Source organism: Aspergillus viridinutans, assembly GCF_018404265.1.
Source record: "Aspergillus viridinutans IFM 47045 DNA, scaffold_1, whole genome shotgun sequence".
Taxonomy (NCBI): Eukaryota; Fungi; Ascomycota; class Eurotiomycetes; order Eurotiales; family Aspergillaceae; genus Aspergillus; species Aspergillus viridinutans.
In genome coordinates, this window is record NW_025091217.1 from 3,092,213 (window position 1) to 3,116,870 (window position 24,658).

The window sequence follows — 24,658 nt, forward strand, 5'->3', positions numbered from 1 at the left end:
TTTGTGCTATCTGCCATCCTTGGGTGATCATTGTCTTTTCTCAGGATGGGTAGTGGCTCAGCGCAGCGCCCTCTGTCCGAAGTAAGCCCAGTGGCTCAAAGACGTAACTCACCAGTGTGGAATCAAACCACTAAAGTAAGTGTCCTTATGCGCAGTCTTTGCAAGACAACCTAACGTGTGATTGCGTAGACCATGAGAAACAGTGATGCCTCGAGCTTCGAGGTTTCCTCCTCCTCGCCACGCCTCTTCTGGCAAGGCCGGGAATCGGGCTCGCCTTTCCCAAGAAGTTCCGAGAACCAGGCCCCATATGATCCAGACTCACCGTATTCGGCATCCAAGCGTCCATCCCTGGAAAATCTCAAGCGCGCATCTCGAGTGAAGAACAGCAACATGCTGCGCGAACGTTACCAAGAATACGATCCAGCCAGTGTATATGTTCCACAACGACCACTGGCGACGAGTAGGTCGCCACAGAAACAGTCTCAAAGCAACTCGGCCCCCCAGCAGCCCCAAAATCGTGATGACCGCCAACCAGGACCCCGACCTCCATCACCGAGCAAAGACCAGGTATCTCCAGCCAAATCCTCCTTGTCCCGTGCGAGTCGATTTGGTGTCAAAGGGACCGGCTTCGATCCTGAGAGCGAGATCTGGTCGGATTTCGACAGCGTTGGTAATCGGTACCCTAAAAGCGTGACCTTCGATGCTGCTCCTCCTCAGGTGAATGAGTACGAGATGACTACTCCAGACCCTTCGTCAATCGCCTCGGAGTCTCGCGACGGAAGCTATGACTCTGAAGTGGATGAGGGTGATGTCAGTTTCGATCGCGAGTCCTCGCTTGACCGCGACGATAGCTTCGATGCCTCTTTGGAGGACCTTGAAAAGACCCCCGTTGTACTCCCCGAGGATTGGCGCTATATGAGTCCTTCCACCGCAAACGACGAGCTCGTGAAGGAGGATGATGACCCATTTACTGAGGATGAGGAATCTCACAGTCCCGGCCCCACGACTCCCTCACAGCAAAAACTGCCTCTCCAGCATTCTCGCGTAGAGTCGTTGGATTCGAACGGAGAGCGTCGTCCTTTGCCTCCCCTGCCTGGCGCGGGTCGGCAACCTGTCACTCCTAGCTCTTCCTCTCCTGGAAAATTAGCAGCAGCGTTCGAGTTGGGAAGTGGTGGTAAAAGAGTTCTTCCCTCTCCCCCCGCTCCTGCATCATGTACAAAGTCGGACATCAGTGAATTGAGCCGTGCATCCATGTCACTGGAGGACAGACTGCGTTTGATGATGCTCCGCAAGGACGAACGGGCCAAGCAGGATCAGGAGCACGCTACTGACGAACAAGAACATGTCAAGCCATCCGAGGGGCCCGACCATGCCACGGAGGACCAGGGCAAGGATGAGACTAAGGGCGTGGAGGAGCATGATACCGACGAACTCGATATTCCTATGCCTCGAATCTCCAGAGACTCCATCTTGAAAGACCTCCGCAGAAGCGATAGCTTCCTGGACGATCCGTATGATGAGGACGAGTCTCAGATCGCATCCAGTCCCCACCATTACATGAATTATGACCCAGACCTTCCAATTCCATCTCTTGAGAACGATAATGACGTTGACGACGATTATGAAGACTCGGACTCTGACGTGGTGATCAAACGCGAAGAGCACGACGATGATCTCTACGACATACCCAAATACGATGAAATCCTCCCGTCCCTTGACCTCTCCCTCAAGGATTTGGAAGACAAACCTGCTACTGACGACGCCCAGTCCTCTCAGCTGTCCAAAGAAAACTCTGAGCACCAAAAGCGCGAGTCCCAGGGATCTAACGACAGCCAGGCAACTCCCGTGCCGCCGGAAAGATCCGAGGGGGCAGTAGATGGACCCGATAACTCTGGCGATCAAGAGCTCCCTTCTCCAAAGATGGCAGCAATCACGGAATCCTTACGGCGCCCGATGACCCCGGAGATAGATGAGCCGGTCTCTGATCCATGTACCCCGGACTCAGTGATCCGTCACCCGATTGACGAAGAGGATGATGACTCTCAGACCTCTTCCGATGAAAGTGTACCGGAACCCATTGCTACTGTCAAGGCACCCAACGGACTCAAGACACGCCCTTCACTTACACCGGCGGATGTAGATTCGATGGCGGCAGTCCGTCGCAAGGTCAGCGGTCAGCAGCCCCCGCCGATGCTTACCCTGAGCAAGCAGGAATCCCACGAATCTGACCACTCATCCCCCGACGACTCCGCGTCAGAGTCTGGTGATAAGTCCGCTCACCTGACGGCCTCTACCGCGCCCAACAAGGACCTCACGCAGCGGCAAACCAGTTTTGTTAAGTTGGATATCCCATTCAGCATCCAAGAAGAGAGCCTCGGCATGGGTCTGGACAAGGAATTTGACCGAGTCATTGAATCCCAAAAGGTGGCGTTTGAGAAGTCCCTAGCCCAGTTGTTTGCTTCCGCGCCCACTACCTCTACCCCGGATTCCCATAATCCTCAGGACCCAAGGAACCCTTTTATTGCCCCTAGAGCACCAGCTGACAGACAATTTCCCAAACAGAGAGGTTATCTCATGAGGCATAACACCAAGGTTGTCATTGCCAGCAATCGCAGTGATGAAGAACCAGCGCCCACGCCTGGCGAAACCTTGACCGACCCGCGTACAGTGAGGTCTCCAGCGCCCTCACCTCGAAAAGCGAGCCAACAGACATGGACAACGGTACCCTGGAATGGACAAGCTCGCCGTCCGAGCATGAGGATGTCTGGTGGTATCCCCAAGAAGAAGCCGGTTGCAGGCCCTGTGCCACCCCTTCCAGGTCAATCGAGCAACGTCCAGGAATCCATCGCACCAATTGAGGAGAATGAACCCACCTTGGATGGTGCTCTGGATGATGGTGAGGAACGCGGCCGCCTGTTTGTCAAGGTCATCGGGATGAAATACCTCGATCTGCCACTTCCCAAGGGTGAGTATCCATTCGCTTGTCTTCCGACCAACACCGCCCTTCCTTCTCCGTGCGACAAACCGATGCTAACTGCAGGACTAGGCGAGCGATCGTACTTTGCTCTTACACTGGACAATGGCCTTCATTGCGTCACCACTGCTTGGCTGGAACTCGGGAAAACGGCCCCGATCGGACAAGAATTCGAGCTCATTGTACAAAATGACCTCGAATTCCAGCTGACACTTCAAATGAAGGTCGACGACGCTAGATTCAGAGTTCAGGAACCCGCTGCCCCCGCGTCGCCTGCGAGACAGAAGGCGTCCACTTTCAGCAGAGTTTTTGCCTCACCACGCAAGCGCAAAGAAATGGAGATGAAACAGCAACTTGCCTCCCAGCAACAAAAGAGCAAGGACGTAAATGCTGGCGTCTGGGACAGACTGAGGACTCTTATTGCTCGTGACGGCAGCTTTGGACGGGCCTACATTGCCCTCAGCGACCATGAGAAATATGCCTTTGGTCGACCGTACACCGTCGATGTGGCTTGCTTCAACGAGTGGGCGGTCGACGAGCAACCAAGCAGCGTAAAGAGCAAAAAGAGCACGTCTAGTGCAGCCTCTCAACGACGTCCTCCATACAAGATTGGCAAACTGGAACTGCAGCTCTTGTTCGTTCCTAAGCCCAAGGGCGGAAAGGACGAGGACATGCCAAAGAGTATGAATGCCTGCATCCGCGAGATGCGCGAGGCGGAGGCTGCTTCATCCCGCACTTGGGAAGGATTCCTTTCTCAGCAAGGAGGTGATTGCCCGGTAAGTGTTCCATCCGACTAGCTTTGTATTGAGTCCGTACTGATGTGCAATGTGTTTTCGACAGTACTGGCGTCGCCGTTTCTTCAAGCTTCAAGGTTCCAAGTTGACGGCTTACCATGAAACCACCCGCCAACCCCGTGCCACGATCAACCTGTCGAAGGCTGCTAAGCTGATCGACGACAGGTCATCTCTAATCCAGAAAGAGACCACCACAAAAGGTGGCGGGCGACGCAAGTCTGCATTCGCCGAGGAGGAAGAAGGCTACATGTTCGTGGAAGAAGGGTTCCGTATCCGCTTTGGAAACGGTGAAGTGATCGATTTTTACGCTGACAGCGCGGCGGACAAGGAGGGATGGATGAAGGTTCTGGCTGAGACTGTCGGCAAGGGCAGCGCTTCTGGAAGTAGTCAGATCAAGCCTTGGACTGAGGTGGTCCTCAAGCGCGAACGAAGCATGAAGTCCAGAAGAGAGACAACGGATCGATTCTCCGCTCATGGACCTCCTCTGCCAGTCAAAAAAGATGTTGCTTCCGCTGTGGGAATGACGGCGCCGGCGCCGGCACCACCACGACCAGGGCATAAACACACGCAGTCTCAGCCCGAGATCCGCAGTGCGGACGTTCGGCGCCAGAAGGCACGTTCGCTGATGTTCTAAATGCATGTGGACACCAGATTTTTTCCATTTCTCACTGCGGCTCTTGGTACGGTTTCCGCTTGACTGTCTCTCTGAAGCCATTCATCCTTTTGTCTATTTTTGAGAAACTTGATTACTGCACATGCCTTCTCCTTTCTCTTTTTGTTTCTTTCTTTTCCTTTTTGACTTGTACGGATCGAAACGTTGGCGTCGGTGTCCAACTTGGCCCTTTCTCTTTTGTTCTGAATCCCCTGGTCGTGTCACGTCTACTCTCGGCTTCTGGGGGTTGACGTCAAAGCAATCCGTATTGAGGATTCTGTCGCGAGCTCTTCCATGTTACATTCTGCCGTAAATTAATGACACATAGCGTCTTTCCTTTCATGCGTTGATAGTCGAATTAACTTCTTGCATCCGCTGTTCTTCTCCGTTAGGGTTACGTCGCTGTCACTGGAAAAATTTTGGGGTCCAAGTTCGTTTATATGCTGCGTATCATCAAGGTCTGTTGGCCAAATACTAGACTAAATCTGACAATAGGTAGCCTGCTTCCACACTGGCTTAAGTGTAATGCTACGAAAAATCAGTTGACACTTCAATGGTATGGACCTTGCAGGTCCTTTTGTATTATAAGACTGTCGGACACAGTTGAATCCTATCTTTATGCTGGGGAGTCCAGTATGTCTTCATCTAACGAATTCCTCTGCATTTTTTACCTAGAAGAATTGATACGGCAGGTTCAACCACCCTCCTCACCATTTGCACCCTCACCATCTGACTCGGATTCCACAGCAGCGAGGGCCTCTCTCTGAGATTTCGGGTTGTGTTTACTGGTCTCCTTCTGTTCCGACTCTGTCGCATCGGTAGGTGGCATGGGCGGGTTGGAAGCCGCCATACCGCCCGACGTGATATAAAGGAATGTCTCCTGGCTGAAGTGATCGATATGGTTGAAGAACACCGAGAACCTGTTCACTTGTCAGCGTCTGACTCGGAGAAGGGAAATATTATTGGAAAGACTTACGCATTCGCTTGCTCTTCCTCGCGGAAAATCCGGTCATAGATCTCGCGCTGCTTGAACTCGTCGATTTCCTTCTGATACTTGCTGAAATCGATGGGGTCCTTGCCCAGCGTGGTGGTTGCCTTCTTGTTGTAGCCGTCGAAGATGGGACGTTCAAGCAACAGACCCAGTCCCGGCGCTTTGGGGATGGCGATCTTGGTGGGTCCGTACGAGTCCACGATGCGCTGGGGATCGCACCCGGCTCGGACTAGCATTGTAGCCATGGCTACCATCTTGCGGATCTGGTGCATCATGAAGCTTTGGCCGTGGACTTTGAGACTGAGCCACTCCGTGCCGTTGATGATGATCGGGGTGCGGTCTACATTGAAAGACTTGATAAAGCGCTTGGCGGAGGGGTCGCCGTATGTCTTCTGGATGGTGTAGTTGTAGAAATTGTTGGTGCCGACGTACTTATCTAGTGTGGCTTGCAGGCGGTCCAGACGGGCGGCGGGGATGCGGTATGCGCGTTTGGCTTCAGTGTAGGCGGTCTTGACTTTCTTGACGGCCTCGTAGATTCGCCGCCTGCGGGCTTCTTCTTCGGCCGATGCCTCGGTGCTTTGGTCTTGGGCGGTCTGTTCGGAATCTGCAGGATTGCCTTCCGAGGAAGTGTGTTGCGACTCCTCCTTCTGACCAGCATCTTCGTCTTCTGGGGCTTTCTCCTCATCAAAGTATAAAGCCTTTTCGACTATCTTGCGGAGATCTTCGGGAAAAGTATCGAGAATAGGCTTGATACGCTCATTATCGACATCTTCCCAGTAGGTAGCTACCTCCTCTTGTCGGGCTTTGTAAGCGTCAAGGTCTCCTTCCTTCTCAGCAAGCTCGGCAATCTTCCGGCCAAGATAAGTGCTGGGATGTGGCGGCAGGAAACAATAGCTTGGGATCAGGTACTCGTAGACCCGAGAGTCGCACATCTGGTAACAGCTGAATCCCTTATTCGTGACTTGGATGTCCCAGACTCGGATCTGGGGGCAGAGCTTCTCGTTGATCTTCTTAATGATGTCTGGATCTTCAACAATCAGTTTCAGCGAAACCACGTTACCCGCCGCATGGACGCCCTTGTCTGTGCGCGCACATCGGACTAAGGACGACTTTTTGGGGTCGGCAGCGTTGGCTTTGGAGATGGCGCCTGCCGCAACGAACGCGGTAAACAGATCTCCTTCGATGGTCTTTTCCTTGTCACTCCTGGGTACAAGTCAATATCGTAGTCCAAAGCCCCATAGGTGTCCGGGAGTCGTACAATTGCATTCCGTGATAGCCCGTCCCAGCGTATCCAATTAATACGGCAACCTTCTTCTTCGGCCGCCGCTGCTCATTTTCGATATCTTCCGGCGAGAAATGCGTCGCATAGATAGGCCCTGTCACTTCTTCACCGTTCTCAATCTTGCGCCGTTTGGCTTCATTTTGCTCCTCATTGCGCGCTCTCTTGTCTACCATGTGCCGACTTGCCAGGTTAGTCGATGACAGCTGGGACTGGTTTATCATCTCTGCGCGCGAACATACCTCCATTCTGCCCTTCCCATATTCCTCTTCTTACGCTTTTCACCAGCTTCTCCTGGTCCCTCAGTTCTTCGTTCGTTATTGTCCATGGTGAGTTTCGTCTTTGCCAATGCTGTAATGACACTTTGGTTCCGAATTGCCGTTGCGCCGTCGCAGAATCGACTAATTTAGTATTCCGTAGCGATGGAGTGACTATCGAGAGGTTCCTGGGGGATGAACTAATCTCAGACAAGCACTGACGCAGGGAAACGTAGGCGCGCATGAAGAGACTTCTGCTGCATCTAGATGGCTTCAAATTAGCGTTTTTTGACCTTTTCGGCTGCGATTTGACGTCGGCGATGCGCTACACCAGATTGGGACTAGTGGGAGATCGATTGCACTATTCCCGAATCATACAGCTCTTTGACGCCTCAGGCAGTAACAGTGGGTGCCTCGGGCATGCTCTTTGGTTCCAGCCTTTCACATCCAACTCGCCTCAACCTTCTCTTCTACCACGCTCCTTTGTCCCTGTTCTGCAGTTCCGTTGTATTAAGGCTGCGCCCAGGCTGTTGCATCTCTTTTTCCCTCCCTTGAACCTGATCTGGCCTCTTCCGGCTGTCTGGACGGAAAAGAATGTTCCTCGTCTTTCGTTAAAGCTCTCGTCGGTGACATCAAGAATCTTTGCGCCGCTCCCCTTCGTGTTTGCTTCGAGATCCGCGAGGTAATTACAGGTTTACCGTATTTACGCGATAAATCTCAATCTCCTCTGGGATGGATCTTGCCAATACTCTCATCCGGACCGTGGTCCGGGCTTTCTATGAGACTCGCCAGATTCTCATAGTCGATGCGCTCTCCATCCACTCGGTGTATGTTTATTTTCCGAGGGCTTTACGAGTGTCAGAAGCCTAGGTATACATGGCTGACATTCATCTCATTTTATCTGACGTAGACTCCATGCGGAAGATCTTGCTTTCCTCCTCGGGATGCAGCAGAAGGACCTGCGGAAACTTTGCGCCAAGTTGCGCGAAGATCGTTTGATCGCGGTGTATGGCTCGCTTGCAGTACCAGACTAATTGGACCTGCAAACAAGCTGACATGATTGACTTTTCCCCCGTGCAGAAGCACACGAGCCGAGATTCGAGATGGGTCAACCCGGCCTGTCAACCGTGAATACTACTATATCCCGTTACATCCCGTCGTCGACGCAATCAAGTTCAAGGTCTCGAAATTGACCTCGACAATCAAAGCTCAATACACACCAAGCGAGGAAAGGAAGGAATACGTATGCCTGCGGTGCGGCGCAGAATGGACGGAGCTGGATGTTCTGAGCCTGTATTCGGACGAGGGCTTCGAATGCCAAAACTGCGGCGCCATCCTTGAGCGAACGGAGGACGTCAAAGGAGCCGAGGGAATCGATCGCACGGGACACGAGAAGAACAGCAAGCTCATGGCCCAGCTCGATAACATGCTGAAACTGCTCAAGCAGATCGACTCGGTCGAGATCCCCCCCAACGACTTCGAGACTGCATGGCAGCACAAGGTCGACGTCGTCCGCAACCAACAAACACACCCAACCAGAGCCGCCATCGTCGTCCCCTCGAAACAGCAAGAGGCCGTCCGCGGCAACCTCAAGACCGACGCCACCGCGCTGGAAATCTCCCTCACCTCCACCGAGGAGAAGAGCGCCGCCGAGCAAGCGGAAGAAGCCGCGCGCAAGGCCGCCCTCGAGAAGCAAAACGCCCTTCCCGTCTGGCACACACACTCGACCGTCTCCACCACCGCCGGCAACGTCAGCTACATCAAGTCCGAGACAGACGGCGCCATCAAATCCGAAATCAAGGAGGAAGAAGACCGCAAACCCAAGATCGAGGACTTGGACGACAAGGTCGCCGCATACTACGCCGAGATGGAACGAGAGAAAGCCCTGCAGGCTCAACGCGACGCCAGCAGCGCCGACGAGGACGATTCAGATGACGAATTCGACGAGGAATTCGAAGACGTCGGCGGTGTTTCCGCTAGCGACACCGCTTCTCCAGCAGTCACCGGCGGGCCTACCAGTGCTCCCACCTCTGCCCCGGTCGGTATCAAGCGCGAGTTCGACACGGATTCCGGAACAAGTGCGCCTCAGACCGCTGTAGGCACGCCAAATACCCCCGCCGACGAGGGACCGGTAGCGAAGAAGATCAAACTCGAGCCTGATGTGAAAAAGGAGGAGTCTGACGAGGATGAGGAAGAGTTTGAGGATGTCTGAGGCAGACACTTGCCCGTCTCCCACTAGTTCTTACGGATCACGAGCGCGGGCGCTTGCGATCAGGTACTTGCAGAAGGGAGTCTATGAAAGCGACTAGGATTTGCAAAGCCTAATCCACTTTCACTCGGTCGTTGACTACTGTTGGCTGGATATTACTGCTTCCGTAGGGTGTAGATTCTTGCATCCATTGCGAAGGATCCTTACAATAGTCTGTACAATAGTTTCCGCATGAAAAGAAAAGTCAGTCGCCCATAACATAGATGTCGATTGAAAGAACATTCCATAGCTCTAGTCCATTCCTCTAAAACTTTTTTTATAATCGTAGCAACTGAGACCATTGCTTCATCTGTTCACAGCATCAGACCTTCCGCATCAGAAACGGTGTATAGTAGGTCGGTACAACAACCAAAGACGCCTGAACGCGCTCGACATGTAACCTCGTCATTGCGATATCTCAAGGAATAATCACCCATCATGTAACGCAAGTTCGGGAAGCTGAAGGATAAGGGAGAAAAAGGTCACAGATAAGTGCCCAACTCCAACCAAGGTCGCCCGAAACAAAAGCCAAACAGCCAACGGCACACGTCTGCTCGCGTTTGTTAGGCTGGAAAGCAAACGCCGACAAATGCAGGATCTGCAAGTCCGATGTAGAACTTGCTCATAAAATCGTCACTCGTATGTGATTCAATCACAGCGTTTCATCAAGTCCGTCGCCGGTCCGCTCACGGTGAACCTGCCATTCCCATCTCCGAATCGCTCGGCAGCATGGAATTCTCTTCCCATTCATCTGGAGATGGTAAATCAGACACTGTCATCAAGGATTAGACGTTGATAGGGGAGCAAGGAGAAAAGTCTAGCATACCGGAAGCCAGTTCTTCTGGCATATTCACAGATAGCTCATCGATGGCTGCGCTAACGGCTACAAGTAAATGGTTAGCAACGACCAGGGTAGAGGGGCAATGTAGGTACGGAATCGGGGGCAAACGAACCTTGTGCCTGACGGACAACCTCTTGATCCTCTTCGCTGTCATCAAAATACGTAACCAAACAATGATCTATGACGGCTTTGACGCTCTCGATCACCCTTGCTTCCACATTGTTGGCAGGCCCAGTCAAAAAAGTCTTTCTTAGCTTCTCAACACTGTTGCGCACGAGTTCCTTTGCGATCTCGGCATGACGTGACTGCCAATCAGGGCCCATGTCTTCTGCTTCTGCGCTGAAGAGTATCTGGTGTAGAAGCGCCAAAGTGGTATTCCTGACTGTCTTGTCAGAAAAGACGAGTAGAGTCGGAGCCCAGTCAGGTATTTTGTCCACAGTCTGCGCCAGAAACCAATTCTTCTCTAGGCCAAGGCGTTCGTTTCGACTTGTCAGCAAGCTTGTAAAGAATGCGAGATGCTCTCTACCGCCACTATCGTTGATTGACTCAATGCCCTTGGCAACAAAGTCAATGAGTGTAATGATTCTGTTCTCGTCAGGGCTCCTTTGGCAAAGAACCAGAGTCGCCTCTAGAAACGGTGCACAGAGCTCAGCCGGTTCAACCCTGAGGCCATCTTCTAAAACCTTGCACAGCGGATCCATTAGACCAGCTTCAGGTTCCGAGTCCAGCAAAAGACCGACAATAGCCATAGAAGCGTGAGGATTATGATTTGGTTGAAGAATTTTCTTCAGCAGTGATAGCTCGTGATCCCTCCCGAGGGAACGAACGAACACATTTTCTGTGATCGTAAGTGAAAACTTGCCATTCGGTAAAGAGCGTCGCTCATCATCCGAGGTTGGGGCCACGGTGAGATCAACCTTTGTCAGCAGAAATGCCAAAAGATCCATGAGTCTCCTGTGCGAGAATTTCCTGCCCTTCTCGAGAAGTCTGAAGTAAGACAGATATTGACGCTTCAACCTTTTTGAGTCTTCTCGATCGAGCCACACAATTTCCAGGCATTTGAGTAGAAACCCGCTATTCAAGATCGTCTCAGTCTCATAGCTTCCCAGGTTGGCAAGAGACAGAAGAAATGCGAAGTAATCGTCCCATGAACGGCTGGTAGTATGGAGGACGGGCCATAGCCCATCTAGAGTGGCAACAACATTCTCGAATCCATCAAGGTATCGCATGTGCCATTTCTCCTTCGCACGGTTGTCAAGGTGTGCCTCCTCACGGAGCTCTTGAAGCCTTTCGAGCGCGCGCGTAATGATCTTGATCGTACTGTCCCGGACAGACGCATGAGGACTTCTCAGTACCAGATTGCGAATACCTGCTGATCGCTCCACCACCCACTCGAGCACTCTTTGAGCTCCCTTTGGCAACTCATTGATCACACCCACAAGCTCCGAGACGAGCACATCGAGACCCAGAGGCTCCCTGGTTCTCGCGATCAGTTGTTCTAGGGTATCTAATGCGATGAAGACCACATCCTGATCCAGTTTAGGTCTCTTGTTCGTGATCTCCTTATCATGGAGTCGTGAGAGGAGATGTCGGACAAACAAGGCATGATATGGATCCATAAGACAGTATGTTCGTATAAAGAGCTCGTTCTCCATCGCAATATGGTTTGCTAGCGGAACCGGTAAGGACACATGCACTGGATGGTCGGCCTTGGAAGGCTTGTACAGCAGTTTTTCCGACTCCATACTCGAGATACGTTGGTAGAAGAGCATGTAAGCGTTCCAGACCTTGTTGTATCGCACTTGGTTCACGGCCGCCGAGTGGACCGAGTCATTGTAACCGCCGAAACACTGATCTGCAATCTTGGATGGGTCGAACCTGCTTACGTCCGAATCATTGAATTCCACCCAAGAGCCTCTTCCTCCAGCATTGGGCCTCTCCCGAATATATGAGTAGTAGTGCCCTGACTCAGCTGTTCCGCTGTGAACCAGGACCCCGACGAGTTTGAAGACGTCCTCTTGGACATCCGAGTTCTGGTCAGAAAGATATTCGACTTTGAATGGGCTCATATCAATGTGCTCAGGAAAGCGGAATTCATCATTGATTTTGCTCCGCATCATTGTGATCATGTCAAAGTCGAAGCGCTTAAGGTGGAAAATTAGGTTGTCCGGCACTTCCTTCAAGCAGGCCCTAAACGGAGAAGTCAGCGTTAGTTGTGCTACTGCGGAACGCCAATCGCAGCCTACCTCTTAACGGCGTCGACATGCCGCCCACAGGATGTGCAAGAGTATTTGTTATCTAGCAAGGATAGTCAGAATGGCGGCAAACCCACAACCTTTCTCTCTCGAAGTCGCTTACCTCCTTGCATTATCTCTCCTTCGACATAGGCTTGCAGACTCTCCTCGAGACTGATCTTGCCCTTAATCTCGCATTGGATGGCGGAGAAAGGCTCCAGACGCTCGGAGATGTGAGGGCATTCCTTGGACTTGATTTGCTGGACCAGCTGGCCGCCGTAGAAAGACCGAAACTTCTTTTTGTCCTCGGTGCCCGTGATCTGGGCCTCCCATCTGTCAAACAGCAGGTTATAGAATTCGTCAACGTCCATTTGAATCGTTACATCAATTGGTTCGTTGTCGTAAGTTCGGATGTTATCTACCAGTCCTTGAGGATCAACGTTCCTGAGCCAGGTTTCTTGCATGTAGGCAAAGAGCTTCTTCGTTTCAGCAAGTAACCTCTGGGAAGCATCCGGGTCTGAAAGGTGGAGTTGCAGCATGAAATCGCGGAATTGAACGTTCATAAACAGTTGGGTTAGAAGAGAGTTCAGATAGCAGGTGTTGGAAAGATTCTTGAGTCCCGCATAACCTTCGGGAGCACGAATCATCTTGTGCCGATCAAAACACCAGCTGGAGGAGTATGTATAATCTGCCAGATCGCAACAGTTGATCAGTATCACAATAGCCAGACGGCACGTGCCAGGACTGGAATTGGTACCTCCAGGGATCAGCTCTTTGACACAATCGACTACCGTGCAGTAATCCTCAGAATATTTGCACAATAGACTGAGGATGCCATAGAGCTCTTGGCGGGTCTGAGTGTGCATGACCGGAATCTGCGGAATGATGAGGTTGTCCGATTCCTCAGATAGGTTGGGGAAAAGGTAATTGTCAATGAGCTTCTCAGCAAGGTCGCTATAAGAGGGGGGTTAGTGAGGGTCGGAAACCGAGCATTTGATTCAGCCAACTTACAAGGAGTCTACCCCAGTATTGCTCGAATCAGCTAAATCCAGGCACGATCTCAAAAGACGACAGAATCCCAGAATAAGGTGATCCACGGGCTCACGTCCAACGAACTTCCCAAGAGTTAGTGAGGAGAGCGGATACATGACGGGACTATCACTGACCTCTTGTGTCTTATGACCTAGCATGACACTGCTCCACTGCTTGAGATACTCGCCATATATGAGGTCCTTAGGCGATTGCTCCGCGACGGATTGGAACACCAGGTGAGCGATGTCGAAAAATTCCTGGGACTGTTCGGCATGCTCCAGAGTCTGCGGCATGATCTTCACAAAAGCATCCCAGATAGTTGCTAACATATCAACTCTGACCGGGTTCTCGGAGGCCATCGTGTCCGATGCATCTTGCATTTCGCCATCGACCGCTTTTGTTGGTTTCCTGACCAGCTTGGACGGGCTGCAGGCGACGGCGATATGTTCGATTATCTCTCTGCGAATAGGTTGTCGACTCTCATCCAAAAGGAGGGATACAAGGAGGCAGTCTAACTGTGCCTGTTGCTTGATGACTTCCCAGAATTTGTGATCGCGCAAGGAACCCTCAGTGAGCACGGCAAAGCAGTTATAAACCAATCTCTGAACTCGGGTACCCAACAGGCAAGTCGACGGCATTCCCCGTCCGATCTCAATTAATTTTTCCAATCGTTGCACAAGCTGGGCTGAATTTGTGATTGTCAGAGAGTCGGCGGCTACAGGTGGTTTCACTATGCAGCGGTCAGCACTGACGAGTGCAAGGTAGACAATGGCCAAGACAGCTTACCCATGAGAGCGTGAAGAAGGCATTCAACAAGGCTGGCGGCGATCTGAACTTTCGTCGGAGACTCTGGCAATGATTCAGGCGCCTCTGGGCGTGTCAGGGCAGCAACAACGACACGGATGCTGTGAGAAACAAATGCCTGATCTGGAGCCGACTGCGATGATATCAGCACAGTCCACAGTGGGCGAGGTCGGGGATTGGAACAACCTCTAATGCTTCTTCTCTCAAGCAACTCGAAAGGGTATTTGCAGAATAAAGCAGGCAATACGGTTTGTCCGCTGGGAAGATGTCTTCCTCAGTCTTTTGCAAAGATTTGACTAATTCAACTACCCTTTCTTGAGGCGGAAAGACAACGAGAAAGTCATAGATCTGCGATAGCCGGAGTAAGCAACGGAATCGAAAATGAAACGCACGCAAGGCCAAAAAATAATACTCACCTCTCGAGCCAGGTGGTCCTCAAGATTGAGAAGGTCATAAAGGTCATCAAAATGCTTGAGTACCTCGGAATCTACCGGGGTAAGTGACGGGCGTCTACCAGTCGAGGCCACCTCGCGGCTGTCAGCATTCTTCCGGATTAGGAGCAGTCCAGACCCGATCTTCAGCTCACGTATTGTGAGATCAGGTTTCTCCAGAAGATCCAGTCGTCGGCCACCTGTAATGGTACTAAACTTCGAGAACCCCGTGAGCTGCTCGAGTTTTTCAACTAACTCAGCTGCGGTAGCCTGGTCTCCAATTCGTAACGATCGAAATTTACTTTGAGCACTTCCGTTGAATGTTTGATACCGAATTTCAATCAGCTCACCCTTCACCGGATGATCAGGCAAGTTCGGGGGTGAATTCTGCGGCGGGCTATATTGAGGCCTAGTCCGTAGCCCCTGGAGAAACTGACGAAGAAAGAGCAGTGAACGACTGAACCGTATTGCGTCGGCTCGACTTTCACTTCCGCTGAGGTCGCTTGCCATTGACTCGTCAGTCCCATTGGCGGTGTCGCCAATGGATGGCTTCAAATGAGCCGCGGCAGACTTGAGCTGTTCAACACAACGATCCACCAAAGCAATATGAGTTGCTTCAACAGCCGATCGCGGAGAGCGGTTGATCACTGAGTGATCAAGGTAGACCTCGATCGCAAAATTTGTGGCGTCCGTTTCGATTGAGCCGGGTGGAGCCGTGAGAATGAAATTCCAGATACGGTCCAGCCCGGGAATTGAAACGACCTCATTCTCTTTAGCGGTGGGCGGCGGAGTGAATCGGACCTCGTAATTGACCGCTTGCTTTGCGAATGCGAGCAATTCGGGGGAGTAGTCATTAGGAGACAATTTTGGAAGGTATTCTTGGATACACCGTTCAATGAATGGATTGCGTTTTGAGCTGCGTCTCATGAGTTCGCACAACATGTCCCACACAGCTCGGCGGCCTTGTTCCACCAGTGTTTTGGACACGAGCACCTTTTCCCACAGGACATCAGCCAGGTCCGCTGTGATAGAATCAGGGACTTTGTCAATAATGCGGGCAAGTAGTTGAATCCTGGATATGAATCCGGTCTTCGAAAAGGAGTCGCCAAAGTCCGTCTGCTTCATGTCCACTGTGTCAACCATTTCGGCAATGGCCAGGGCCGGAAGATCAAAATCTGTGGCAAGCTTGCGTATCTCCTGCGTATCGTACCCGGGAAGGAGAGCGTTCAAGGCCTGAATGCTGCCGACAGTAAACTGGTTCATTTCAGCAATATCCTGAATGCAGCGTTCGTACGTCTCCATTTTATCACTTTCACTCAGCCCGACACTTATAAACGAGCTCAGCTGCGAGCTCGCAAATCTCTGCAAGAAAGCCTTGTGCTCTACCGAGAACTCATCAAATGCAGCACTCTCGCGAATGAGACGCACGCACAAACGCAGAGGAACAACATCCACATGTGATGCGTCCAGCAAGTCGTGTCGATTTCTCTCGCCCTGTTTTTCACGGACCTGATAGAGAAGTTGCTCACAGAACTCCACCATCCGTGCGTCAAACCGAGACAGGGGTAGCTCGAGAAGCTTGGAGCACAGATAGATTAATGCTGAGGACAATGCTGAATGCATGTGGAATGTCCTGGTAAGCATCCCAAGTACTTCGGATACCGTCCGGGGATCTTGTGACTCTGTCACCGTCTTCCAGATTGTATCCGTGTCTATGTCGCCGTAAGTAGAGGTAACTATCAGGAAGCCGACGACATTTCCACTTCTACTAATGAGCTGAGGGTGCGAATCAACGCCGACAATGTAATCGACGATTCCATTCTCCCTCAGGAAGCCGACGAGGAATCGCACAAGCGGGTGCTCAGTGCCTGCGGGATTGTTTTGGATATATTGCCGCCATACGTTGACGAGATCCGCTTGCATGGTCTCTATACCATGAACCCTCAACTCCATGCGGCCATCCTTGATATGCTTCTGCAGTACGGCAAACCTCCAAGCATAATAAATTATCCAGGCACGTTCATCTTGAGAGATATGCTCAGGGAGCTCGATCAAGAGGTCTTCGGCGACCTGCGATGTGAAACTTGTATCGCGGCTGACGGCAAGATAGATACCCGAGATGCACCGAAGGATCGACTCACTCGCGTCGCTTGTGACCCAGGGTGACTTCTTAGCGATGTGAACCTGATACATCCCATCAATGTCCCGAGCGAACTGATAGACCTGTTTCAGAAAAAGAGGGAGAGACACAGATTCAGCGATACTTTCTTCCTCGCGGATCTTCCATTGCTCGACCCCGGAGTCCATGATGTTGTGCACGATAGTGAGGGTGTGCACCAAGGAAGAAGAGAGCTGCGACCATTGAGGTCTAGAAACAAGAGCCAGGAGGCAATCAGCATACTCTGATAGCAGGTGGATCGTACCGATTGGGAGGAACGCAATTCGAATATTGAGCTGAACGACAAGATCAACGATCTCGGAACCGTGGGCGCGTTCCATGGCGCGATAGAAGGGAATGCCGTGTAATTGTAATATCCAGCCCAACGCTTGCAAGTATGCCCTTGACATAAGATCCACGGCTTGCATATCTGTGTTTTCGGCCAGTTGCGTCAAGGTTAGTATATCCAAGCGCACCAGACGAAAGCCAAGCAAAGCAAAGTTGATAAGGAATTCCTCCAAGCAAGACCAGATTCCTTGACCATCGTCAGGCTCCAGAGGCTGCCTATAATGGGTGAATGATCGTCAGCAAAAGAAAAGCTCTGCCGCCTCGTCGTAATCACCGACTTCTAATGTTTCAAGAGGACTGCTTACCCTCTGCGAAGCAATGACTCCACCAGCAAGGGTAAATCTTCCCAGAAGATTCGGTCATCCACGTAAGTTTCATCAGTAAATTGATCCAAGCTCTGTGCAATCTCATCGAACCAGTGCTTCACGGCCAAGAAAACACCGACATCATGTTGACTTCCTGCCCAGCCAAGCTCCGTTAGTCCCGAGCAGCTTCAAAAACGCGCCCAAATTATCAAATACACCTTGCATACCTTTCTCGATGATTGCACCAATCCCCTCCAAGTTTTCCCGTAGGTCATCGGCCTCTCGAAGCTTGGGAAAGGTCTCACTCAAAGGAGGCTGACCTTGGAGCTGCACTACCTCTGGTGTGGCAGGGTCCCGCATAGCTTCCCCGAGCGTTCTCCACGTCGAAGTGTTGGGGTCCTGATCCATGTCTTCCAAGTCGGCCACCTCAATCTCCGGACTCTGTGCAGGCGTCGACGATATCGAGACGACTTTGGGGGAATCAGCGGCTAGGGCAGCAGTAGGCGGACCGGCGCCAGGATGCTCGGCGGTAGTGTCTAAGGAATCTGTCGCCATGGTATCGGAGGTGGGAGATTTCACATTGATGGTCACTCTGCTGGCGGGGGCAGTCGACGCAGGGACGTCGTGATCAGGCGTTCCGGGCGTGGGCGTGGCAGGAGCAGCCGGCGTCGGCTTGGACATTCGAGAAATGGCAGCTTCGTCTATCGACAACGACTCAACAACACCGCTTCCACTGTCGAGACGCGGACGTTTCCGGGTGGATTGGGGATCGAGATCTTCCATGGAATGGCCGTGTGGACGCGTCGAATCGGTGGATAGAGTAGCGTCAGGCGGGGTGCTAGAGCTATCTAGCGGGGCAGCTGCCATGACATTTTCTCTACCTTCTGATCGAAGTGTGAGGGAAATTTGAGGTATAATAGAAGGATGTAGTAATGGTTGACAAGTTGATATCTACCCACAAACAGATAAGACAATAATTTCTCTCTGTGTATGGGGTGATAAGACAGAAAAGAGAGTGTGTGAGAGAGTATGTGTGCGAAGCAAAGGGGGGTATGTCAATGGATTATTATGTAGAGAGTGAAAAGCAGAAAGGTACATAGATAACCACCAGATAGAACAAAAAAGTTGAGATAGGCAGCTATCACTTTAATCAGTGAGACGATGATGATAATAATCACAAGTTTGGCGGAGAGGAGAGCACAAACCAAAGCAAACACCACCAAATCAAAAAGCTTGGACTTGGCTTGGAGAGCTGAAAGAAGAATTAAACCTACCTTAGAATTAAGAGCAGGCAGCTCTGACGTTGTGGTGGAGAAGGCCCAGTGGGTCAACGGTGTGATTCAAGCGCTGGTAGGCTATGAACTCATGGAGCCTAGTACCTAGTCTAGGTGAGTGTGAGGCTGGGTGGAGAAGAAACCCTTGATACAGCTCCTCCTTTAGAGAAGCATTTTTCCTGGAAGGAAGACTCTACCTATGTATTATTATTATTAAAACATCTTTTCTGCAACATAGTATGAAAGTACTACGGAGTACCTAGGTGTAGTCAAGGCCTCTCAGTAAGGTACTATGAGAAGGACAACACTAAATAAAGTACAGAGTACGGAAAGGTATTCTGCAATCCCCCGCCTGGCAGGTGAATAAGCTACCTTGTTTCCTGCCCCTCTGAAGATGCTCTTCTGAATACTAGGTATAATACTATCTACTTCTCACTGCAATTAGCGCCCTTAAATTTTTAGTACTAAGTCGCATCGCAATTACAGCCTTGTATAATACAAAAGATCCTGGTTGCCGCGAAGGTACTGAGAGGACTTTTCAGAAGTCAACATCGAAGGATCATTATTATTACGTTTATACATACCCCTTACTGATTCTCATGATGGACATCGTAACGTGCATGTACAGCATCACATCTAGCTTAATTCATTTAGAATGCGACTATCACGCTTTGCATTAGCCGATCAACCCGCCAACCATCTGGAATTGTAAGGTGCCTGAGGCTGAGAAGATATTGGCGTGCTCGGATAATCGCAGCTCTGCCAGTAAAGAGTAAGTTTTGATGATGTCTGAGACATACTGCCGCTTGATGATTCATCGGCAGATATTTGAATCCATTGTAGAAAGGCACGGAAGGATCTTCGTCTGATGCTCGTCCAAACCTAAATCTCCTGGTCCCCACAGAAGCTTCCCAGCCTTCTATTATGGACTTCTAGTGTGCCCAGCTTTTCATCTCTATTAGAAGTTTGACCAATCTACTCAGTTTACTAATTCCTTGATTACTTCCATGCCGTTGAGTCTTGTTTTCTGCGATGCTCATCTGGGCCTCGCACGGAAGCGTTTGTGCTACTTTGGACTTGTACAAGAATGCTAGCATACATTAGGACTGAGAGGTATGCACTTTGGAAACGTACGCCGAGGTTTGTATAGGTGCCATTACTCGGTCATCGATGTCTCAATCTTCCGAATGATCCTAGCTGGATTCCCAGCAGCAAGATGGAAAGCAGGAACATCCTACCACCATCATTATCAGTCACAAGAACAAAAGGACAAAAGGACAAAATGACCACAGCTGCTATGACTGGAGACATACCTTAGTTACTACGCTCCCCGCCCCGATCGTCGCTCCCCTCCCAATCGTAACCCCCGGAAGGACGATCACGTCTCCGGCCAACCAGCAATCCTCGCCGATATGGATTTCTTTTCCCAGCTCTGGACCCTCAGTTCCATTGCGCAGCGCGGGGTCCAGCGGATGAGTTCCGCTATATAGACTGACGTTCGGACCTAGTATCGTTCGTGCCCCAATAGTGACAAGGCAAGTATCGATGATGACACAGTTGAAGTTGATGAACACGCCTTCTCCTAGCCGCACGTTGAACCCGTAGTCAATCCGGATCGGTGCCTCGATCCATGGCTCCCGTGATAGAAGAGCATCGTCTTCGGCGGGGTCCTGTTTTGGAGGTGGAAGAGGGGTCTTGTCATCGACGATGCTATCAACTATCAGCTGGAGTTCAGTGAGTAAGGAGATCATGCTGCTCCCACATCTCAAGGTAAATTGTCCGTGTTATGAGACCATCTTCAGGATTGTACTCGGTGCCATTCACATTTGAGAATCTTTTTAATATCACTTACTCTTTCCAAAGCTCGATTTGTCGCCGGCGGGATACATCGCCTGCATTGTTGAATCGCTGACAGGCATGTTTACAGCGAGTCCTAGCAGCTATCAGGTCCGGAGTGAAGGCATAGTAGAGCTCCCCTCGGAGCATCTTCTCTTTCTCGGATGGCATTCCGGTGAAAGTCATATTACGGAGATATGGATCTATAGAAACCGTGTTCTTTGTTGGTAGACAATGTTCGACTCCAACGATTGAAGCGTCATATTGTGGTCGAGTGGGGAAGTGACAACAATAGCTTGGGGACAATCCTAAAGTTAGGCTAATCATTAACCCTCCCATAACCACAACAGATGCATCAGCATTGTTCTTGATCCAACGTAGATAAACATACACTATTGTTCTCTTTAATTTGCAAAAGATGCATTGATATTCCTTTTCTGCTTCATTCATGCTCTATACGTCCAGCCAAAGTTATAATAATCCAGACTATGACGCTTCTCTGAGGCCATCACAGCTTCCGCCAACAGACCAAGAAGCTGCCTAACGCCTGGCACCAGAGCCACTTCCACCCCTCACCCCGACCGAAAACCAAAAATGACCAAACAGACCTCATCCCAAGACGAAAGCGTCTCCTCCGGTCGCCAGCCCGACACCAACAACATCACCAGCACACCAGGCTGGCGACCCGCGCGACCCGCGCCGCCGCGATCGCGATCCCCTCCCCCCTTCGACCCATCCAACTATCCCGACGGCGAAAAGTCACTCGCAGGCATATCGCTGCGCGCCTTCCTCCTAGGCACAGCCCTCGGCATCTCAACCAGCATCACGCTCTACCTCCTCGTCATCTCCCCGCACCCGCTGTGGCGCGTCCCCTTCTTCATCTCCTCGCTCGCCCTCTTCCACTTCCTCGAATACTGGGTCACAGCGCAGTACAACACCTGCTACGCCTCGATCTCAGCGTACCTCCTCTCCTCGAACGGCTGGGCCTACAACGCCGCGCACAGCTCCGCCGTCGCCGAGTGTCTGCTCTCGCACACCCTCGGCCCGCGCGATGGATACACCTCCGTGACCGCGTCCATCAACGGGATCAAGTGGCAGGTCGTCCTGGGAATCGCGCTGATGGTGTGTGGGCAGACGATCCGCACGCTGGCGATGAAGCAGGCCGGGACGAACTTCAACCACACGGTGCAGGTGGAGCGGCAGGAGGGCCATACCCTTGTGCGGCACGGTGTGTATGCGGTGCTGCGGCACCCCAGCTACTTTGGGTTCTTTTGGTGGGGGATGGGGACGCAGTTGGTGCTGGGGAATGTGGTTTGTTTCGTTGGGTATGCGGCGGTGTTGTGGAACTTCTTTTACAATCGGATCAAGCGTGAGTGGTTCCTTCCGTGTCTTGCTGACCGCCGGTGGATTGGGCTAACGGAACGTAGGGGAGGAGAAATTTTTGGTATGCTTCTTTGGAGACGAATACGTCGAGTACAAGAAGAGAACTTGGGTTGGCATTCCTGGGATCTTCTAATACCCATCTGTAAAAGTTTACATCCTATATTTACTTGTATATCTGGAAGACAAAGAAGGATTAAATGTGTATCAATTATATATAGAACGTGCCAGAATGGTATCACCATATACAACCAAACTCCCTGCGCTATAGAGTCCAACGCGACTGACCGTGCTGCGCGCTTCGAACCCGTCTAAAGTTTGCTCTCCGGTGCTACTCCCCCAACTGCACCGCTCATGTAGGCGCCCTCTGCATGACTTCCCGAGTCGGCATCTGGGGCTGTATTACCGAATAGCACAAGTTCACGACCGCCTCGTGTACTCCACCAGGTGACGCAGTAATGAGCGCGCTCGACATCCATCTCACCACTACTCAACGCTTCCCAGAAGCGCTCGATGCAAACTTCACGCATCTCTGGCGTGCGAATCGTGTGAATCAGATTCGCGGTCAATGGCAGCCACTCCTCGAGGTCCTCCACGCGTAGGAAACAGAGGCTGTCTATCAAAGCGAGGATCAAGGCAGCTTGCTCGGAGACTGGCGGGGGCAGACCCTGATGAGCATCTGCTGCTCCCTGCGTGGATTGTGGAAGCATCTTGTTGGATGCGTTTAGAGCTCTTTCGTGCAGAACTTCGAGGAGTATAGAGGGCAGTAGCGGCCGGCTATTTGCAACGAGTGACGGAGGGGCTGTCACTTTAATGACGGTCTTGAAGGCAAGGCGGAATTGGCGGGCGGATAGATTATCAGGAAAGACCTTTGAATCATGAGCACAAAGCGAAAGACGGAAAACCAAAAGAAGGACTTACAGCAAAGAGATTGTCGATGTAGAAGGGAAGATGCCGAGCTGCTATGGCTGCATTTTCCGGAATGGCAAAGACAGCAAGAGCCACACTATGAGCTGCCTCAAAAATTTCGAGCAAATGGTTATTCCCGCCTGCTGCGAGATACGGGAGTGTTGCTGAAATTAGAAGCTCCTCACTGCATTTCGGAGACAAAACAGGGGTGAAAAGCTCCGCGGTATTCATAAAATAGAGATCCAGACAGCGCTCAATGGGGTGCTGTGGAATTTGACCAAGCTCACTTGGTTTGACGCTCTGTAGGAAATTCTCGACCAGGTCCGGATATTGTGCAAGGATATCCACCGCCGTAAGTGTCACGAACGTGTGTTGCGAAGATGCGTTTTGACCCAGCCGAGACGAGACAAAGTACAAGTTGCGAAGGATGTGGAGGGCTTGCATTGAAAGGTAGGGTGCAACTTAGCGAGTCAGTATGCAGAGCACAGCGGATTTTGTCAGTGCAGGACACTCACTTCTATCAGCTGCAAGAAAGTGATCGTTGATTACCCTTCCCAGAACAGCACGGAGAACAATCACAACAGAATATAGGCAGTTGCGGAGCAGCTTCCATAGGCTTGGAATGGTGGACTTAAGTGACTCAGAATCCAAAAACTCGAGTTCTTCAGATGCATCGATTTCAGATAGTTTGTTCTGGCGCCATTGGACCATCAGCGTGCGGCCAAAATGGGCAATCTGATCTACAGATTGAGAAACTAAAGTGGGATCGCTGGCATTCTCAACCGAATGCGCAATCAGTCGAGACAAGGGACCCAGAGCTGATATCAGAGGACTCGAGATGATTGCCGTCACCCGACGGAAAGTGACAGACTGAGATGACCACTGAAAACGCTTCCCCGGTACTTCAACAATATCCTTATCAATGGTCCCGAGGAAATATCCTCCTTCTAGGCCCTCAGAGGAGAAATATGTTGTTTGAATCAAAACAGGAAGCAATCGGTCATAGCTGATTTTGCTTCTCTCGTGATACGACAAAAGCTCAAAGGTATGATTCAAAACCAAAGTGATACACTGCGCATCAATGCTGTCTCGGGAAACCAGCTCCTCAAGTGCAAGTTGCGCAGCCGTGACAAGTGCCAACTCGAGTTTCGTCCGTATGCTCCACGGTAAGCCCTGTCTGTTCTGACCTTCAAATCCGATTAGAATACCACCCAATAAGAGCAAATGTCTCCAACGTGGTGATTTCTCATCCGCTCCGCTCACGACCGCTTTCACCCAATCTTCGCGTTCAATTTTCCTAGGTTTCACGTATGGTAATCTAGGTTCCGCCGGCTCATCGTTTTGTAATATCGCAATGGCGGCTGTATTGAATACACTGATGATTCGCCGACATGTCTGTAGGTCAACAGGCTGTTCCCATATCGCAGGAGCGGAGAGCAATTGCGAGGAAAGCAGAATGATATTGAGGGGATTCCCCAGGAGAGTTAGAAGGCTGGTCGCAGTGGGCAGAAGGCTGAAAGCAATATGTCAGTTAAGCATTCTTGTGCCGGATAACTTGGGTGGGCATGACCATACTTGATAGCATCTCGAAGCTCCGACGTAGACTGAAGAGACCGCAAGAGAGCACCTAGAGAGCGTTCTGTCGCCATCTTAGACTCACACTGCGAGCGGCACAGCTGCCACCCGTCTCATAGGATTTCGATCTGTCTGACGGGGTGAAATGTGAAGATGGACGAATGCAACGGGACTGGCTGCCGACATCACGCTTACCGCGGAGACCCCAGATCGGCTGCCGAGGTTAGGTTGACCGGGTGCAAACAGTGCAAACAACCCACCACAGCTTCAGCTGTCCCTACTCTCCCTATCTTATCGGCTGGAGCGATCTGGATTGCTTTCCACATATCGCGTCAG

At 51.3% G+C, this 24,658-nt stretch overlaps 7 protein-coding genes across 7 annotated transcripts; 3 read left to right on the forward strand and 4 right to left on the reverse strand.

Moving 5' to 3' along the window:
• Positions 1 to 45: 45 nt before the first annotated feature.
• Positions 46 to 4,402, forward strand: bud4 (putative GTP binding protein (Bud4); the record flags this gene model as incomplete). The annotated part of the gene is made up of 4 exons (XM_043266095.1): positions 46 to 135; positions 190 to 2,965; positions 3,047 to 3,750; positions 3,815 to 4,402. The coding sequence occupies 4 exons, from the start codon at positions 46 to 48 to the stop codon at positions 4,400 to 4,402; spliced, it is 4,158 nt and encodes a 1,385-aa protein (XP_043122030.1).
• A 712-nt stretch (positions 4,403 to 5,114) lies between these two features.
• On the reverse strand, positions 5,115 to 7,018 carry Aspvir_000965 (pseudouridine synthase PUS2; the record flags this gene model as incomplete). The annotated part of the gene is made up of 4 exons (XM_043266096.1): positions 5,115 to 5,340; positions 5,397 to 6,614; positions 6,670 to 6,873; positions 6,933 to 7,018. The coding sequence occupies 4 exons, from the start codon at positions 7,016 to 7,018 to the stop codon at positions 5,115 to 5,117; spliced, it is 1,734 nt and encodes a 577-aa protein (XP_043122031.1).
• A 661-nt stretch (positions 7,019 to 7,679) lies between these two features.
• Positions 7,680 to 9,159, forward strand: Aspvir_000966 (putative transcription factor TFIIE complex alpha subunit; the record flags this gene model as incomplete). Its single annotated transcript, XM_043266097.1, has 3 exons — positions 7,680 to 7,774; positions 7,858 to 7,953; positions 8,028 to 9,159. 3 exons carry the CDS (start codon positions 7,680 to 7,682, stop codon positions 9,157 to 9,159), a joined length of 1,323 nt encoding a protein of 440 aa, XP_043122032.1.
• A 722-nt stretch (positions 9,160 to 9,881) lies between these two features.
• Aspvir_000967 (putative ubiquitin C-terminal hydrolase) lies at positions 9,882 to 18,215 on the reverse strand (the record flags this gene model as incomplete). The annotated part of the gene is made up of 13 exons (XM_043266098.1): positions 9,882 to 9,967; positions 10,022 to 10,078; positions 10,149 to 12,226; positions 12,283 to 12,334; positions 12,395 to 12,958; positions 13,028 to 13,224; positions 13,282 to 13,385; positions 13,437 to 14,032; positions 14,089 to 14,239; positions 14,293 to 14,454; positions 14,523 to 17,259; positions 17,349 to 17,502; positions 17,576 to 18,215. The coding sequence occupies 13 exons, from the start codon at positions 18,213 to 18,215 to the stop codon at positions 9,882 to 9,884; spliced, it is 7,578 nt and encodes a 2,525-aa protein (XP_043122033.1).
• A 1,563-nt stretch (positions 18,216 to 19,778) lies between these two features.
• Positions 19,779 to 20,644, reverse strand: Aspvir_000968 (sugar O-acetyltransferase; the record flags this gene model as incomplete). The annotated part of the gene is made up of 3 exons (XM_043266099.1): positions 19,779 to 19,856; positions 19,936 to 20,332; positions 20,475 to 20,644. 3 exons carry the CDS (start codon positions 20,642 to 20,644, stop codon positions 19,779 to 19,781), a joined length of 645 nt encoding a protein of 214 aa, XP_043122034.1.
• A 408-nt stretch (positions 20,645 to 21,052) lies between these two features.
• Aspvir_000969 (protein-S-isoprenylcysteine carboxyl O-methyltransferase) lies at positions 21,053 to 21,974 on the forward strand (the record flags this gene model as incomplete). Its single annotated transcript, XM_043266100.1, has 2 exons — positions 21,053 to 21,827; positions 21,886 to 21,974. 2 exons carry the CDS (start codon positions 21,053 to 21,055, stop codon positions 21,972 to 21,974), a joined length of 864 nt encoding a protein of 287 aa, XP_043122035.1.
• A 175-nt stretch (positions 21,975 to 22,149) lies between these two features.
• pex8 (putative peroxisomal membrane protein Pex17) lies at positions 22,150 to 24,396 on the reverse strand (the record flags this gene model as incomplete). Its single annotated transcript, XM_043266101.1, has 4 exons — positions 22,150 to 22,707; positions 22,760 to 23,208; positions 23,263 to 24,260; positions 24,323 to 24,396. 4 exons carry the CDS (start codon positions 24,394 to 24,396, stop codon positions 22,150 to 22,152), a joined length of 2,079 nt encoding a protein of 692 aa, XP_043122036.1.
• Between the last annotated feature and the right edge of the window lie 262 nt (positions 24,397 to 24,658).